Source organism: Orbicella faveolata, unplaced genomic scaffold, assembly GCF_042242905.1.
Source record: "Orbicella faveolata isolate gen_17 unplaced genomic scaffold, um_ofav_v1 contig_46, whole genome shotgun sequence".
Classification (NCBI taxonomy): Eukaryota; Metazoa; Cnidaria; class Anthozoa; order Scleractinia; family Merulinidae; genus Orbicella; species Orbicella faveolata.
The window spans coordinates 19,554,274-19,571,578 of NW_028301576.1; the positions used below are offsets into that span (position 1 = coordinate 19,554,274).

At 48.0% G+C, this 17,305-nt stretch overlaps 3 protein-coding genes across 3 annotated transcripts; 2 read left to right on the plus strand and 1 right to left on the minus strand.

Annotated features, from left to right (window-relative positions):
* Nucleotides 1-165: 165 nt before the first annotated feature.
* LOC149098783 (uncharacterized protein F54H12.2-like) lies at nucleotides 166-2,893 on the plus strand. The gene has a single exon (XM_089277303.1). The coding sequence runs from the start codon at nucleotides 587-589 to the stop codon at nucleotides 1,973-1,975; it is 1,389 nt and encodes a 462-aa protein (XP_089133429.1). The 5' UTR covers nucleotides 166-586; the 3' UTR covers nucleotides 1,976-2,893.
* Nucleotides 2,894-3,701: 808 nt separating this feature from the next.
* Nucleotides 3,702-6,127, plus strand: LOC149098784 (uncharacterized). Its single transcript, XM_089277304.1, has one exon. The coding sequence runs from the start codon at nucleotides 4,103-4,105 to the stop codon at nucleotides 4,868-4,870; it is 768 nt and encodes a 255-aa protein (XP_089133430.1). The 5' UTR covers nucleotides 3,702-4,102; the 3' UTR covers nucleotides 4,871-6,127.
* A 2,242-nt stretch (nucleotides 6,128-8,369) lies between these two features.
* Nucleotides 8,370-9,714, minus strand: LOC149098785 (uncharacterized). Its single transcript, XM_089277306.1, has one exon. It carries the CDS (start codon nucleotides 9,435-9,437, stop codon nucleotides 8,385-8,387), a length of 1,053 nt encoding a protein of 350 aa, XP_089133432.1. The 5' UTR covers nucleotides 9,438-9,714; the 3' UTR covers nucleotides 8,370-8,384.
* Nucleotides 9,715-17,305: the final 7,591 nt, after the last annotated feature.

Here is a 17,305-nt window from a genome sequence, read left to right on the forward strand (position 1 = left end):
TTTCGAGCCTTACCACATTCAATATATTCCCGTGCGCAAAGACCTCATCGACATAATAGAAGTGCAAGTGGCTGAGACAACTGGAGAACTGACGACCTTTGGAGACGGCAATACGATCGTGACGTTACACTTTAAGAAAGAATGATCGGTGGAACGCTGGTACGATTTCAGCCCGATAAAATAAAGCAATCCGGAGACGGATTCGGCATGGCTTGGAGAGGTGTCAAGAAACGCGGTCCCGGCATTCTACGAGACTTTATCACCGAGGCTGCCACGGAGGGTCTGAAAGGTTTAAATTCGGGTGGCAAGGGAGGAAAGCCCAATTGGAGAGGTGGACTCGCCGGGGTCAAGAGAGGAGCGACACGAGCCGTGAAACGTAAAGCGACGCAGGAGATCAAACGGGCGTTGTCGAAAAAAGTGAGAAAAGACCTCTTTGGAGTATGAATCCCATTTACTCGAGGCGCGTGAGACTTATCCCGGTACGACGAACGTATAAAGGCGGATCGATCTTCCCGTCCCGATCAAAACGCCCGAACTATCGTTGGGTGCAGTCGGCCCTGAGAAGGAGACGAAGACGACGTAGACGATGACGGACCTCGTGGCTCATGCCCGGTCGGCGGGGGTTCGTAACCCTCGTCTGAACATGTTCAGTACCCCTCCCACGGATGTCAGCATGTCGTCTCGACGTTTGGTGAGAATCAACCCGTTCAATACAGGGATCAACCCCGTGACCTTCCAAGTCGATCCTCAAGAAGACTTTATCGACTTGAACGAGAGTTTCTTCGAAGTGGAATTGACTGTCAAGAAAACTGACGCTTCGAATCTGCTGACAGCGGATGTCATGGGACTCGCCAATAATCTGGCCCACACCCTCTTCAAACAGATCAATGTGAGATTGAATGGGACTCTCATCAGCCCCCAGACCGATACTTACCACCTCAAAGCTTACATCGAGACCCTGTTGAACCACGACCGAGACGACGGTGAAACGATCCTGACACCTAGTGGTTGGTACAACTGTCTCGGCGTACCCGACGACGGAGATGCCGATGAATTGACTGCCAATATGTTGGATTTTGGTACTCCTCATGCTCATTATACTGCCTTACCCCAAGATCTCAAGAATGTGGTCCAGGGACGAGCCCAGTTTCTAGATGGAGAAGCCGTGACTTTGAGGTTCAAACCTTTCCTGGAAGTGTTTCATCTCAGCAAATTACTGTTACCTGGCGTGCAGATCCAGATCGACATGTACTTCAATACCCCAGCTATGTGGACCATCCGATGGGCCGGTGCCACTGCTCTCAGACTGACTGAAGCCGACGTGAAAGTGAGATTGTTCCTATCTCAAGTAAGAGTGACTCCCTCGGTATACCGAGAGATCATGACCAGCCTGAAAGGAGGAAGAGTGGCCACTTACCCCACGGTGAGAGGTGAAATTCGCACTTACTCGCATCCCAACGACAATCGTCATTTTGAGTGCAGCAATCCTTTCCACAGTAAGCTACCTAATAGACTAGTGGTGTTGTTGATGAAACAAGCGGCCTTCAACGGAACCATCACCGAGAGTCCGTTCAATTTTGGAAAATTCAATCTGGCTTCCATCAAACAATTGGTGAGAGGTGAAGAGTACCCCTACGAGACCTTGGAGCTCGATCACGATGGGGACAGTAAAGATCAGAGAGGTTACTACAGATTCCTCCAAGCCTCAGGAGCGTTGTGCAGGGGAAAAGGAAACATGGTCCGGAAAGTGGATTGGGGGGACGGCAAGAGATGCAACATGTTTGTATTTGACAACACGGCCAATGGATGTTTGGACAGTCCAGTGTTGAACCCCAAGCAAGAAGGTGAACTGCGTCTGGTGATCGATTTTGGAGCCAATCCGGGAGAAAACCTGACCATCTTGTTGTACGGCGAATTCGAGAATTTGCTGGAGATCAACGAGAACCGAGTCGTCATCTACGACGTGTACCAATGAGAAGAAAAAAATGGAGAAAGTAGCCTTGAATAATATACAATTGGATCATTTGGCCCGGACGAATCCGTCCCTACGCTGTGTCTTTTACGGCACGGTCCCTTGCGATCGGCTTCCCAGGACACTCCCCCAAGAAGGACCGACCGCTTACATCGTGAACACGGACCCTCACGATAAACCGGGCGTGCATTGGATCGCTTTGTGGGCCGACAAGAACAAGTGCGAGATCCTGGACAGTTACGGTCTACCGTTGGACGCGTACGGAACCGCCGAACCGATCCAAGCATGGTTGGATCGTCATTTCAAGTACCAGATTCACAACGGCAAGAGTCTGCAGTCCCTGTTCAGCCAGAGTTGCGGCGGTTACGCCCTGATGTTCCTGATCGACCGAGCCGAAGGTCGGGACATGAACGAGTTCTTGAATCGTTTTAAGAAAAACGAGTTTGTGGAGAACGATCGTAAAGTAGGACACATGGTAGAACGTCTGATCGTGGACGAGTTGGCCTGGCGCAAGATTTGTAAAACCCCGTGTCACCAGGACACGAGCGGTTCCTCCCGAGGAGTGCGTCATTTGTTATAAAGTAAGCTGTTCGAAATAAAAGAGGTTCATTTTTGAAAAAGAGGTTGTGTGGTAGTCATGGCTCTTCAGTTTCAAGGGCATAGACATTTGGACGACGTGATAGCCAGGTTAGAAAAACGCTATGGAAAAGCGGGTGGAAAGACGCCTCAACCCAGTGAGGCTCATTTCAAGAAAAACCAACCGCCAAAACGACAACTCAATCTGAAAATACTTCAACCCGCCAAAAGACAAGTGTCTTTTCAACCGCCGTCCGTCCTGGACACCGGTGCATTACCGGCGACGGTGACCACGCGTAGGAAACGCAAGAGAGCCGCCCCTGCCATGCCGAAGCTTTCCGAGAAGGAAGATAGGAAAAGAAGAATGAAAAAGAGGCATTGGTACGAAGACAAGTTCGGAGACTTGAGTAAATTCGCCAAGAAAAAACCTCGAAAAAAGAGATCGGCGCCTGCCAAGAAAAAAGGACGTCCCAAGAGAGCCGCTGCCAAGAGGGCCATGGCCAAGATCAGGAGTAGGGCCAAGAAAAAACCCATCTGTTTCAATCGTAAGGTCACCCTATTGGGTCTGTTGAAACGCATCCCGGCCGTCAAGACCCCATTGGCCAAGTTGTTCAGATAAAAACGGAACGTCTCGAGACCCTGGACCATTTCATGATCATGGAACGACGCAAAGCGTTTCAATTTCACACGCCGTCGAGTTTGTTGATAGCGGGTCCGTCGGGGTGCGGCAAGACGGTGTTCACCACCAAACTGCTCTTGGAGAACGGCGACTTGTTCCAACAGACACCGAAGAGTATTCATTACTGCTACGGATCGTGGCAAGACGGTTTCCAAAAGCTCAAGAAGGGTGGAGTCAAGTTTTACGAAGGCATCCCCGACAGCGAACAGTTACCCCGATGGTTTCCCGGAGGGGGTGTGTTGGTCTTGGACGATCTGATGGACGAGGGTGGTAACGACAAGCGCGTGTTGGATCTCTTCACCAAACATTCGCATCATCGGAACATCACGGTGATCTACCTGTGTCAGGATCTATTCCCCAACGGAAAATTCGCCAAGACCATTTCCCGCAACGCGCATTACATCGCGGCCTTCAAGAACCCTCGGGATCAGTTGGGGATACGAAATTTACTTCTGCAATCGTTTCCCACGCAATGGCAGGAGGTGTTGGACACGTTTCGCAAGGTCACCGATCGACCTTACGGTTACATGCTATTGGATCTTCATCCAGCCAGTCAGGACGATCAACGTGTCCTCAGCCATGTGTTAAAAGACGAAGGATTCGTCCGATGCCATCAGTTTGCAACCCCGTCATGTTGAGGAGCGAGGTCGAGTGGTTTCCGCTATTCATTCACCTGTGTAAAAACAGGCTCAAATACATCATGAACCCCCACGAGCTGGACTACGAACCGATGAGACAGGTCACGGAATGCGAGAGTTACCGTCAAGTACGGTCCATCATCAACGCATATAACGGTGAAGGTTTCGATTATTTGGTTCATAAACAACGAGAACTCGCCGAGAAGAAGATAGAAAGAGAAAGGTACATGGATAAAAATGAGCTCTTATGGTAGTGACGATTTCAACTTCTCGGCTCTGGAAGATTATTCGCCTTGGGGGACACCGGCTCGGACGAGTACTCCGATTCCGCCTGCCGCGGGTGTGGGTACGAGTCTGAACACGCCTCCTTCACCGCGATCGTCACTGGCAACACCGCCCCTGCCCAATGTCTCGCCCGTCGGAGTGGGCACCGCTGGCTCGGGTGCACCGCAGACCAACGTCACGGTGGGTGTCGGCAGTGCTGGATCGGTGTCGCGCGCCAATGTCACGGCAGGTGTCGGGGCACCCAGGATATCAATGTCCACACCTTTGGCACACGCCGTTCGAGGAGGGAAACGACCGAGACGCGTCCCACGTCAAAATACACCGACGTCCTCCAGTGATTCCGGCAGCCGCAGACGAAGTAGCGCTAGTGGTAGCGGCGGTGGCAGAGGCAGAGGCAGAGGCAGAGGCAGAGGCGGAGGCGGAGGCGGAGGTGGAGGCGGAGGCGGAGGTGGAGGTGGAGGAGGCGGAAGTGGTAGTGACTCCACACCGCCTTCGTCGATTCGATCGGGTCGAGGAGGAGGAAGAAGAAGGAGGCGAGGAGACCGTGTTCTCAACCAAGCCCAGATGCAACAACAATTGGAAGAGATTTTACGCCAACAACAACAGACGGCCGCGGGTCGTCGCATTGCGGGCATCACGACCACCAACACGATTACGACCACCTATAAAAACGGACAACGTCCTACCGTCACACGCAATTCGACCAGTGTACGTAACTGAGAACAACAACCATGAGAAGACGCCGTCGTCGACCGAAAAGGAGAAAGCAATGGGGCGGTGCTCTTGCGAATGCCCTGTCTGCGATGTTACCCATTGGTAAAGGGGCTGCCTTGGGATTGGCCAAAGCGTTGGGTGGTCGCGCCGTGAAAACAGGCATCCGAGCTGGAACCGCCGCTGCCATTGGTGGTGTGGGAGTGGGCGTGGGTCGAGGGATCCGAAGACTTGTGAGACTTAAGAAAAGACGACCCCCTCGTCGATGAAAAACCATTCGAATCAAGATGTTGAGGAGTGAAGTCGAGTGGTTCCCCTACTTTTTGCATCTATGTCGATGCTCTCGCTCTTACTGGGATGCGACCAGCATGGATCACGAAGACATGAAACGTATCGCGGACGAGTGCGACAGTTACCGACAGGTCCAGGACATCCTGAACCAATCCGTGGAAACCGCCTTCAAGGACGAGATCTGGGAATACAAGCAACAAGCTAAAAGGATCGAACGTCCCGACAGAAAGTCAGACTACGTTTGGCACTGGTTAGAGAAGAGTCATGAGTACTTCTGTCTGTTTATTGGATGAACCTTTCAACACCGTGGTGGATTTGGATTCCCTGAAACGTTTGGACGTCTTGTACGCTTTCTACCACAAGTATTGGTGGTGTCGAAGGCAGATGTTCGGTTACTACAAATTGTGTAACGCCATTCTCAACGGACTGGCCTTACTGACGGTGGCCGTGAGTATCGTCTTGGGATCCGTGTGGAAAGATGGGTACACGGTGGTAGGATTGACGGCTTTCGCCACCTTACTGAAAGGATGGAACGATTTCAAGAAGTATTCGTTCAAGATGGACATGGCCCAATTCGCTTACACGACGTACGAAAAGACGTTGACTGAACTCAGGAACTACGCTTTGGGTGGCGTGGAGGAATTGGATGGGTTTTTAACCAAGATGCAAACGTTGGACGACGTGGTGACGGATTTTACATCTCCCACGTACGACCGATACGTTCGAGACTACGCCCTACGATTTAGGCACGTGCCGCTATAAAAAATGACATCTCGGGCATCCTCTTCATTCAGAACCAACATGCCCAAGAGGTCGAGGAGAAAGAAAGCGTCTTCGAGAAGGCGTAAAACCGCTAAAACCACTAAAAGAAGACGGTACCAAAGGGGAGAAGGGATCGGCACTGTGGTGGCGGGTTTACCCAAGGCGGCTTGGGGTATCACCAAAGGCATCGAAAGCCTGAGAGCCAAACAAGAAGCTAAACATACCAAAAGGATGTTGGAACGGATGAGACGAGGCGAAAAGTGGGATAGCAGTGGCGAATCGTTCCGATGCTCCATCATGTGAAAAATAAAAGGACGAGACTAACCGTCGTACACCTCACTCGACACCATGACAGCACGGAGGAGGAGGAGACGAAGAAGGAGACAGAAAGGGGGTGATTTGGCGAGTATGATGAGAGCAGCGGGTTTGGGTTCTTTGGCTGGACCCTTCGGTTTAATGAACAAACATATCCATAAGAACAGGGGAAAGATCGAAGGAGTCTTACGCAGGATACCCTTTCAAACGGCCTTCAGGCGTCGAGGAAAGCGATAAAAAGAGTACACCAATCCGCTCGTACGCATAAGTCCACGATGAAGCGGTTACGACGACAACGTCCTTTCCTGACGCGCGTCCTGAAAGAAGCCAATCGAAACAAACGTCAACGGATGTTGCAATTCGCCGACAAAGATCAGATCAACGCCATCAGCGAGATGGTTCTCAATTTGCTGAAAAAGAGGATCCCCATCAACGCAACGACTTATGGGAAACTGAAAAGACATAAAAACGTTTTGCGAGAAGTGGGTAGACGCAAAAACTCCCTCAAGCGTCGAAGAGAACATCTCCTCACCCAAAACGGAGCGGGGTTCTGGAGCGGTTTGCACGGTTGTTTCAAAGCATGTTGTGTACGGTGAAAGGACGCAGTGAGGACGGTTACCCGCTGGAGGGGATCGACGTCATACCCAATTTCCCACCGAGAGAAGACGAGTCCCACAATACCATTCCTAAACTCGTGCAGTTGTTGCAAGACGCCAATCGTCGCGAAGCCCGATGGAAAGACTCGTACGAGTACTTGAACAAGAGGTACCGCGACCTGTATCAAGAATACATGGCTTTAAAGTTCGGTGACTTCTGCCAAACCTGTCAAACGAAACGAGATACCACGCCGCCCGGTGGGTGCATCGAGTTGTGCAGGGAGTGCGGTAAAGGCAAGCGAACCGTTCGAAGTCTCGAACTCGAGTTGGAAAAGAAAGACGAATCCATACGGTACTGGCAAGACTGTTACGAGACGGCCTTGAGAGAATTGTCCGAGTTTCCTGACACGACCTTGAGTCAGAAGGTATGAACGAAGTCATGATGGTGCCCGTTCAAGAATTCAATCGTCTGCAAGATTATTACAAGGGGAAGATCAGCCAGAATGCCTTGTTGAACAAAGCCGGACGTCTGGCCGCCGAAGAACATCTCATCCTGAACGACAAACGCATCCCCGACAGCATGGCCGTTAAGATGACCAAACCCATCGCCTCCGAGGAAGGGAAACTGGTGAAACGTATACGTACGGGTAAAAGCGGTCCCATCTCGTACCAGGGAACGACAGAACCCGAAGGCATGGTCGATGCACCCGTCGAAACTCTGTTGAAACAGATCCTCAAGGGAGTCAACCAACCAGCCGCAGCCCCCGTGATCATCCCGCCACAACCCCTTTCTACGACAGGACTGAAAAAGGAGCTGAAAACCCCCATACCCTCCACGTCAGGTTTTAAAAAGGAGAAGAAAACCCCCAAACCTACCATTCCACCCAAACCAGTCACGCTAGGTAAAACTCCCCTATCGTCCAAGAAAAAAGCACCCATCTCCGATAGAGCCAGACGCGTACTGAAATCACTCGGTATCGACTACGACGACGGTGGTTACAGTCCCAAAGGCAAGGCAAAGAAGTACAAGAAGGTCAAACCGTCAGCCGCAGAAAAGTTACAAGCAGGGTGGGAAGATTTCGAAGACCCCTGGAGAAGGGGACTGGACTATGACTCGGATTAAGAAGAGGAAAAAGGCACCTCCACCCCCGAGGAGAAGTACCCGACGTCGCCGTCGCCAACGAGGGTATGGGATCGACATCCAAAAATGGTTGGCCAAGACTGGGATCGAGTTTCATTGGCCCGGTTATCAGTACATGGGACCTGGTACCAAACTGAAGAAACGTCTGGCGCGTGGAGACCCCGGGATCAACCGTCTGGACCGACTGGCCAAACAACACGACATTGACTATTCAAGGGCCAAGAACTTACAGGACAAATGGAACGCCGACACCAAGATGATCCAGGCCATCGACAAATTACCCGGACGTAAAACCATGACAGAACGCATTGTTAAGAAAATCATGCAGACCAAGAAACGTTGGAAATTGTAAAACCTTTTATTGTTGTAATTAAAGTTACACACGCTTTGTTGTTTTTCAAAAAGAGTCTCTTTTGTCCTATAAATAGTGTTCCAACTGATTCATAAGTTCGGCGATAATGTATACATTGCGCGAATATTCAAACTGAGTAGCCTGCTCTACCTTATCCTCGCGTTCAAATTGTTGAAACCATCTACCCATGTCGTGTAACATAAACGACATCTTATCAAGCTCAGCAGCTATTTCAGTTATCATTTTTTCTGTTTTCCGTCTTTCTTGCATTCGTCTTACTCTGTTTTCTTCTGCTTCCTTCCTATTTTTCCTGATCTTTTCAAGTCTCCGTTTTACAGGATCCTCGGGTTCCGCTAACATGCATTCTAACTCTGCTACCAACCCTTCATCAGGCTCAGAGTCAGAGGAGGAGGAGGAATAAGACAACCGCCTCCCACGGCGTTGCGGTGGGGGTAATGCGTGTGGTGCTGCAGTGGTATTGGTGGTAGTGCTCTTAGCGGCGGTGGTCGTGCTCTTAGCGGCTGTGGTCGTGCTCTTAGCGGCTGTGGGGAAATAAGACACCACCCTCCCACGGCGTTGCGGTGGGGGTAATGCCTGTGGTGCTGCAGTGGTAATGGTGGTACTAGTGTTGGTTAGTGGTAGTGTTGCAGTGGTAATGGTGGTACTGGTGTTGGTTGGTGGTAGTGTTCCCCTGAAATCCCTCAGCTCAATCCGACCTCCAAACAAACCCCGAAGAATTTCATCCGGATCGTAATCATGCTCTTCCCACTGTCGTGTTGCAGTGGTAGTGCTCTTAGCGGCGGTGGTCGTGGTGTTGGACGGTGGTATTGTTTTCCTGAAATCCGTCAGCTCAACCCGAACTCCCAACAAACCCCGAAGAATTTCATCCGGATCGTAATCATGCTCTTCCCACTGTCGTGTTGCAGGTAAACGGGAGCGACGTTTGCGTTCCCTATAACGATTCAACGCGTCGCGCACCATGTCACGCATCTTGTACCGTGCACGATACCGTCTTTTCTGCTCGCGAACTTTCTCCGGATTTCTTTTCTTCCACTCTCGCACGAACTCTCTTCTTCTCACTCTCTGTCGTTTCAATGCTTCAGCGGAGCGGGCAGGCATGGTCTTCCGTAATGGACGCTCATACAAGTTCTAAAATGGGTGTGGAGAATAATCGTGCTCTATCTATCTACTATATCTCTCTATATCTCTATATCTCTATATATCTCTATATCTACTATATCTCATTTAAAAGAGCATAAAAAATACTCTCTAGAAAAAAAGTTTTCCTTCATGGAAGCTAATAGTAATTTTTAAACAATTTAAATAAATTAAACTTCACAAAAAAAAATCTCGCAAAAAAAAAAAATAAATAAATAAATCTCGCAAAAAAAAAAAAATAAATCTCGCAAAAAATCTCGCAAAAAAAAAAATCTCGCAAAAAAAATAAATCTCGCAAAAAAAAAAAAAAAAAATCTCGCAAAAAAATCTCGCAAAAAAAAAAAAAAAAAAAAAAAAAAAAAATCTCGCAAAAAAAATAAATCTCGCAAAAAAAAAAAAAAAAAAAAAATCTCGCAAAAAATCTCGCAAAAAAAAAAAAAAAAAAAATCTCGCAAAAAATCTCGCAAAAAAAAATAAATCTCGCAAAAAAAAAAAAAAAAAAAAAAAAAAAAAAATAAATCTCGCAAAAAATCTCGCAAAAAAAATAAATCTCGCAAAAAAAAAAAAAAAAAAAAATCTCGCAAAAAATCTCGCAAAAAAAAAAAAAAAAAAAAAAAAAAAAAAAAAAAAATCTCGCAAAAAAAACCAGGGGGTAAGCCATCAAAATTTGCATTAATACTACAATATTTCTTTCAAAAGATTAAGCAAGCTATGGTGGCCGAGTGGTTTAAGGCGCTGGGCTGGAAATCCAGTGGGAATGTTATCCTGCGCAGGTTCTAATCCTGCATGCAGTGATTACATTTTAAAAAAAAATCTCGCACAAAAAAAAAAAAAAAAAAAAAAAAATCTCGCAAAAAAAAAAAAAAAAAAAAAAAAAAAAAAAAAAAAATCAGTATTTTCGATTTGCATAAACAAGGTGGTGCCTTTGGTAGCAAAACATAGCGTCCATGCCCAAATAAGGGCAACATGTCCAAATAAGGAGAAATATGAAATCGAGGTTGTGACGCGCATGTCCAAATAAGGCGATAGCCAATCCATGAGATCGAGACCAAGTCACGTGTTACCACCGACCCAGGGGATAGGTGGATATACCCCTACACTCGGTCGGAGACTGGACACCATTATACCGTGTGTATAAAAAAATCGAGTCGAACCGTTCGAGTCACTCTGAGTTTTGAACTTGTATCGAGCGCCGGAAAGAAGAAGAAGAAGAAACCATGGCACAGGAGCTGACCGATGAAGAGATGAACCAAGTGATGGATCAATATGAAGTAGTGCCCGATGAAGAGATGAACCAACGGATGGATCAATATGAAGCAGTGAGTATGACGAGTACCCTATGTAAGAAAGTCATCCTTATAACTCTGACCCTGATCATTTTTCATAGAGTCACTGGGATTGGTTACCGGAAGAACTAAAGCGTCACATACTTGACTTGGCCACCTGGCAGTGTATACGCGATCGAAGGAACAATAAACCATTGAACGCACTTCACAGAAGTATTTTGGATTACGGTGAACTGAAACGACAATGGGGTTACGGACACATAGAAATACGTTATGAGAAATGTGTTAAAATTATCTGTCTCACGTGGCCCTGGGAGGAACATATACTTCTTCATAACACGGTTGACTATCACCCAGTTTACTTAGCACATTATGTCAACAAGCATGATATGAAACGTAAAATCAGTTTAGGATCCAATATGCATGACTCATTCATTAACGTAAAAAGTAAAAAGCGTTATTTGTTAAACACTTCGCATTCAAGACTGGCAATAAAGACTGACTAATTGAAAAACGTTGTGTTTGTTGTCTTTTACAGAACAGACGAACCTACGACGAAGCCTTCCCCTTCGACGACGACGACGACGCCCAAGCGTTGCTCCAAACCGGAGGTGGTGCAAGTCCATCCCTAGAATTTGAATTGAGACCCATAGGTGCACGACGTAACTGGAGAAACGTCCTCCACAAACAACGATTCGAAGCCACGCTCAAACAAAACAGAGACGTGACTCGCGATGACAATCTAGGTCAAGAATTGACTCGTGCCCTTCAACGATCCATCGAGCAACAAATCGCTCAGGATCCTACCCTGACACCCCACTCCACGGTCCATTTCACCATGCAGTCCCGTGCCTTCACGCACGCCTTTCAGTCCACCACCTTCACCGTGCGAGAATTCGAAGAAGGGAGTGAAAGACTAAGCACTTATCTCCAGTCTCTCGCGTCCAAACTCAACTCCAACGAAGAATTCACCCCCGACGACACGTTTACCATGGAAACCACTTTCATACGTACCCCGGGTCATGGCAGCGGGAACGGAAAACGATACAGGCCGAGTTGCGCCGCCGTGCGGAACATCGTCAAACGGTCGCGCGTGACCATCCGAAACAAAGACACTCTCTGCTGCGCCCGAGCCATCGTCACCATGAAAGCCTGGGTAGACGCGAACGAGAATTCACGTGACCAAGATTACCACAATCTCAAACAGGGGCGACCCGTCCAAGAGCGATTGGCCAAAGACCTACACCGTCGAGCCAACGTTCCCGAAGGACCTTGCGGCATTCCCGAACTGCAACAATTTCAAAAAGCGTTACCTGGTTACCAACTCAAAGTCATGTCCATCGACCCACCCCACATGGTCATCTACGCGGGACCCGAACCCTCGGACAAGATCATTCGTCTCATCAAAGAAGACGATCACTACGACGGATGCAATTCGTTCAATGGATTCATCAGCAAATCCTACTTCTGCGACGAATGCAATCGAGGCTACGATCACGACGACTTTCATCATCATCCCTGTCTCGGTCAATGGTGCCCCGCCTGCAAACGAAAAGACTGTCCCGATTTCATCGAGAAAAAACGACCCCTAGCACGCGGAAAGTTTCCCGAACCCACCAAGATCTGTCAATCGTGTCACAGACAATTCTTCGGAGACCGATGCTACGACGCTCACTCGCAAGTCCAGAGTCACAGCAAACACTCCATCTGCAACACTTACAAAAAGTGTGAGAAGTGTTGTCACGTCTACGAGCTTAAACACAAGAACAAGCGAGGAGGGCGTCCCCGTGGTCACAAGTGCGGATGGGGCGAATGCCGCATCTGTGAAAATCAAGTCTATCTGGAGACGCACCGTTGTTACATCCAACGCATCCACGAAGGCGAAGACGAGCCAGAAAGGATACGTGTCCCCCGCGACAAAGTCAACGGGAGACCCTTCGAAGAACCCGGACCCGACGATCCAAACACGAGCGTCTGGGTAGACAAAGACCCTCCCCTTCAAGTGTACTGCGACTACGAAGCCATCACCGACGCCGAAGGGAATCAGACCCCCATTCTACTCTGCCTGGAAAACGACGAAGATGAGACAGTCCACTCCTTCTACGGACGCAACTGCACCGCCGACATGTTCGAACTCCTCGAATCCCTCGCCGTCGACCAGGACAATAAGGATCGGAACGTCATCGTCATCTTTCACAATCTCAAAGGCTACGACGGGATGTTCATCCTGCAACACTGTTACACCACCCATCGAGAAGTCACGGACCAAATCACCGTCGGCACCAAGATACTGTCCATGAAATCCGACAGACTGACTTTCAAAGATTCCCTCTGCTTTCTCCCGTTCCCGCTGGCCAACTTTCCAGCCACCTTCGGAATCACCGAACTGCGTAAAGGATTCTTCCCACACAAATTCAACACTCTAGAAAATCAAGCGTACGAAGGTCCCATGCCTCCGAGAGACATGTACGATCCCGACGGCATGTCCGCCAAAAAGAAAGCCGAGTTCGAACAGTGGTACCAAGAGAAAGTCGACAACGACTACCATTTCGTACTAAGGGAAGAAATGGAAGCCTACTGCGAGTCGGACGTCAAACTCCTCAAAGCGGGCTGTCAAAAGTTCCGGCAAGAATTCAAACAAAAAGCCGACTTTGACCCCATGGAGAAATGCCTCACCATCGCCTCCGCCTGCCAACGATTCTGGCGCAAGAAACTCGTCCCGCTCAACACCATCGCCTCCAGACCCCCGCGAGGATGGCACGGCGCCCGATCCAATCAGTCCGTCGAAGCCCTGAAATGGCTAGCCTGGCAAGAACACTCGTTGCAACGCACGGGTCAAGGTGATCGTATCCTCACGGTACGAAACGGCGGCGAAGTACGACTAGTCAATCAGCTCGTGGACGGATACGATCCGACCACTCGAACCGTCTACGAATTCCACGGATGTCTATGGCACGGATGTCCTCGCTGTTTCCCGACCCATCGAGAGCGATATCCCATCTATCACGCCGATCGCACCATGCAGGAAGTCTACGAGGCCACACTCCGCAAACACGACCTTCTCAGTCGCCAAGGTTACCAGCTCTGCGTCAAGTGGGAATGCGACTGGGCCCTAGAAGTCAAAACCGACCCTGATATCAGACAGTTTCTAGACACGTTCGAAATCGTCCAACCGCTCGAACCCCGAGACGCTTTCTTCGGAGGACGTACGAACGCCGTCAAACTGCATCACGTGGCCGACGTGGCTCAAGGAGAACAAATCAAGTACATCGACGTGACGTCGCTCTACCCCTGGGTCAACAAGGGAAGCAAATACCCCATAGGACACCCTCAAGTCATCGTCAACCCCGACGACCAAGACATCCATCACTACTTCGGTATGGCCAAAGTGGACATACTACCACCTCACGAACTTTACCATCCCGTTCTACCTTTTCGGCACGATAAAAAACTCACCTTCCCACTCTGCCGATCGTGCGTGGAAGACGAAATGTCCAAACCCCTCCTCGAGAAATCACATCGATGCTCTCACACGGCCGAGCAACGCACGCTACGAGGAACCTGGTGCACCCCCGAAATCGAGAAAGCCGTTGCCATGGGATACACACTCATCAAGATCCACGAAGTCCACCATTTCCCTGAAAGACAACGCCGTACAGGACTCTTCGCCGATTACGTGAACACATGGCTAAAAATCAAACAGGAATCCGCCGGCTACCCTAACTGGTGTCACACCCCCCAAGACAAGACACAGTACGTGCAACAATACCTCCAGAAAGAAGGCATCGCTCTCGATCCGGACATGATTCAGAAAAATCCCGGACGCAAAGCCACCGCCAAACTCATGCTCAACTCTTTCTGGGGCAAGTTCGGCGAAAACCTACACAAACCCACTACCGAAGTCGTCTACACCGCAGCGCACCTCTTTGCCCTCGTTTCCAATCCCTTCCACGAGATAAAACAAGTCAGAATCGCCAACGACGAAGCCCTAGAAGTCGTCCACGCCGAACTCGAAGACAATCAACCCGACAACGGACGAATCAACATCTTCATCGCCGCTTTCACCACCTGCTGGGCTCGGCTCAAATTATACAGCTACCTGGAACAATTAAAACAACAAGTCCTCTACTTTGACACCGATTCCGTCATCTACTCGCACAAACCAGGTCAAGCCGATGTTCCGCTAGGCGATTACCTCGGAGAGATGACCAACGAGCTCGACGACGGCGACTTCATTACCACTTTCACCTCCGCTGGACCCAAGAATTACGGGTACAAAACCCACCAAGGCAAAGTCTGTTGCAAAGTCCGAGGCTTCTCCCTCAATGTACGAGGACACAGGCAACTCAACTATGACGTCATGGAACAAAATCTACTCGACGAACTCGAACAACCTCTCGAGGACGGTGAACGACGCAACATCCCCGTCGTCAACCCCAACTTCTTCTACAGAAACCCAGCCACCAAACATCTCAAGGTCATCACACACACCAAACACTACGGACTCGTCTTCGACAAACGCGTCGTAGACACGAACACTTACATGTCGTTTCCATACGGATACACACCATTGTAATTTTTTACTTCCTGTAAAAATCAATAAAAAAATCAATTGTTAAAACTCATTTCCTGTCTATCGCCTTATTTGGGCATGCACGTGACCTGGGATGCGAAGGACAGCGGACGACCTCGCAGGCGCATATTTTGATAAACCCCTAACTCATGAATATATTCATGAGCAAATCCGGCCCTCTGATTGGTCGAGAGCCTTTTTTAATGATATGCACGGCCTTCTGATTGGTTACGGCTCACATAAGCGTCCTATACTACTAATGAACTAATAGGATATGTAGATTTATCGGATTTTAAAGAAACTCGGTCAAAACTCTGCGTCAGATATTAGTGCACCAAAGTGTGTGAGGCTTTTGCGAAAATCGAAATATTTTTCCTGTGAAGTTCTATTGTCCAACTTTAAAAGGGATTTCCTAAGCAACCAATAGAAATATCGAAAAAGCCTCACACACTTTGTTAGCCATCATTTCCTGATTGATAATGTCTAGTCTGTTTGGATGTCCGCGGTAACGCAAAGGCTGGTAATTCAGTTTAGCAAATGCGCTCATTTTTGCGTTTAAAATAGCAAAATATATTGTTATTTTCGGATTCTACAGTTTATTAGTAGAATTCTATTAGTGTACTAATGCAAATGCTGTAATCTGATTGGCTGAGCCACTGTACACTATCAGCTATTAGTGTGCAGTGGCTCGGTGTGTTCAACAAAATTGCAACGTTGTTTCGTTTCTCCGAAGTTTTGAAAGAACAGTTAGAAACAAATGGATAATGAAATTCCTGAGAATAATAAAAGGAGGGCATTTACGATTTCTTAAATTAAATACGCTCGAAATGTTTGAAAGAAACTGATAAGCACGCGTACACAACTGCAAATGTCAAATTCACAATTCAGTCCACGCGAATTCTCAAAGCGTGAAGTTTAATACTAAGACCAGAAATAATTGGAATCGTTATTTGAAGCCAATTTCAGTTAGAATTCTACTAAAACAATTAGATTATTCGCTCTCGATTTCTATAAGGCGATAGTTAATTCGGCCTTCGGCCTCATCAACTATCACCTCATAGAAATCTCGAGCTCATAATCTAATTGTTAGTTAGCTTTACAATGATATATAGCTTACCTTGATTTTCTTTAAAGCAGCGCGTGATGAAAGCATTTTCCGGAAGGCACCCCTGAAGGTCTACAGTAACCTTAAGAGTTGGTTGCACATCACGAATCAATGATGTTTCTTTAATTTTACAATGCACATTAGATCTTCCGGTGGCTAAAATGTCAAAGTGATCCCATTTTATCCTGTAGCCTGTAAGGGTCATATGGTCTGCAATGGCAAAAGCGTGGTTACTACTCGTCAGCGCTTTAAACTGCTCCGTTTTCCAGTCATGCAACCGACGCTTTGTTTTCCCAATGTAAAAGGCATTACAATCCCAACAACCAGCCTTATACACAACTTTCGACCTAAGGAAACGGCTGAGTCTGTCCTTATAGGGGGAAAAAGACTTAATTCGACTAGTGTGTTGTTTTTTGTTTTTACTCAAGCTGAAATAGCCGAAGAATAAGAGTTTCTGCTGTCTGTTTCCATTTACCTCAGCATGCCGAGAACAAAAACAAATCACGCAAGAAGTGATTTTGGTTAGCCTGTGAACTTCAGGGGGATTTTGGTGGGATATTTAAAACTATTCAGATTTATGAGCGTTGTGATGGTGGAAACAAAATTAATGCAAATTAAACAACGCTGAGTTATTCCTCAAACCACAGGTCACCCAATCGTAATATAAGCGTTTGTATGGAGAACTCTGGTTGAAATATAAAGAGTTTGCATGGAAATTAGGAGATGACATTTACGTCGTTCAATGTATGGGTAATTTACCGGATAAAGACTCTTGCAATTGAACATTCATTGTTGTCATTTTTATTTTTTATCCTACGGTGTTATAACATGAGACTTGTATCTTATTATAACACCGTGGGACAAA

Bases quoted from the DNA above. Each gene is read 5' to 3' on its own strand.
- LOC149098784 (XM_089277304.1), top strand. From the start codon at position 4,103: ATGAGCTCTTATGGTAGTGACGATTTCAACTTCTCGGCTCTGGAAGAT.
- LOC149098785 (XM_089277306.1), bottom strand. From the start codon at position 9,437: ATGCCTGCCCGCTCCGCTGAAGCATTGAAACGACAGAGAGTGAGAAGA.
- LOC149098783 (XM_089277303.1), top strand. From the start codon at position 587: ATGACGGACCTCGTGGCTCATGCCCGGTCGGCGGGGGTTCGTAACCCT.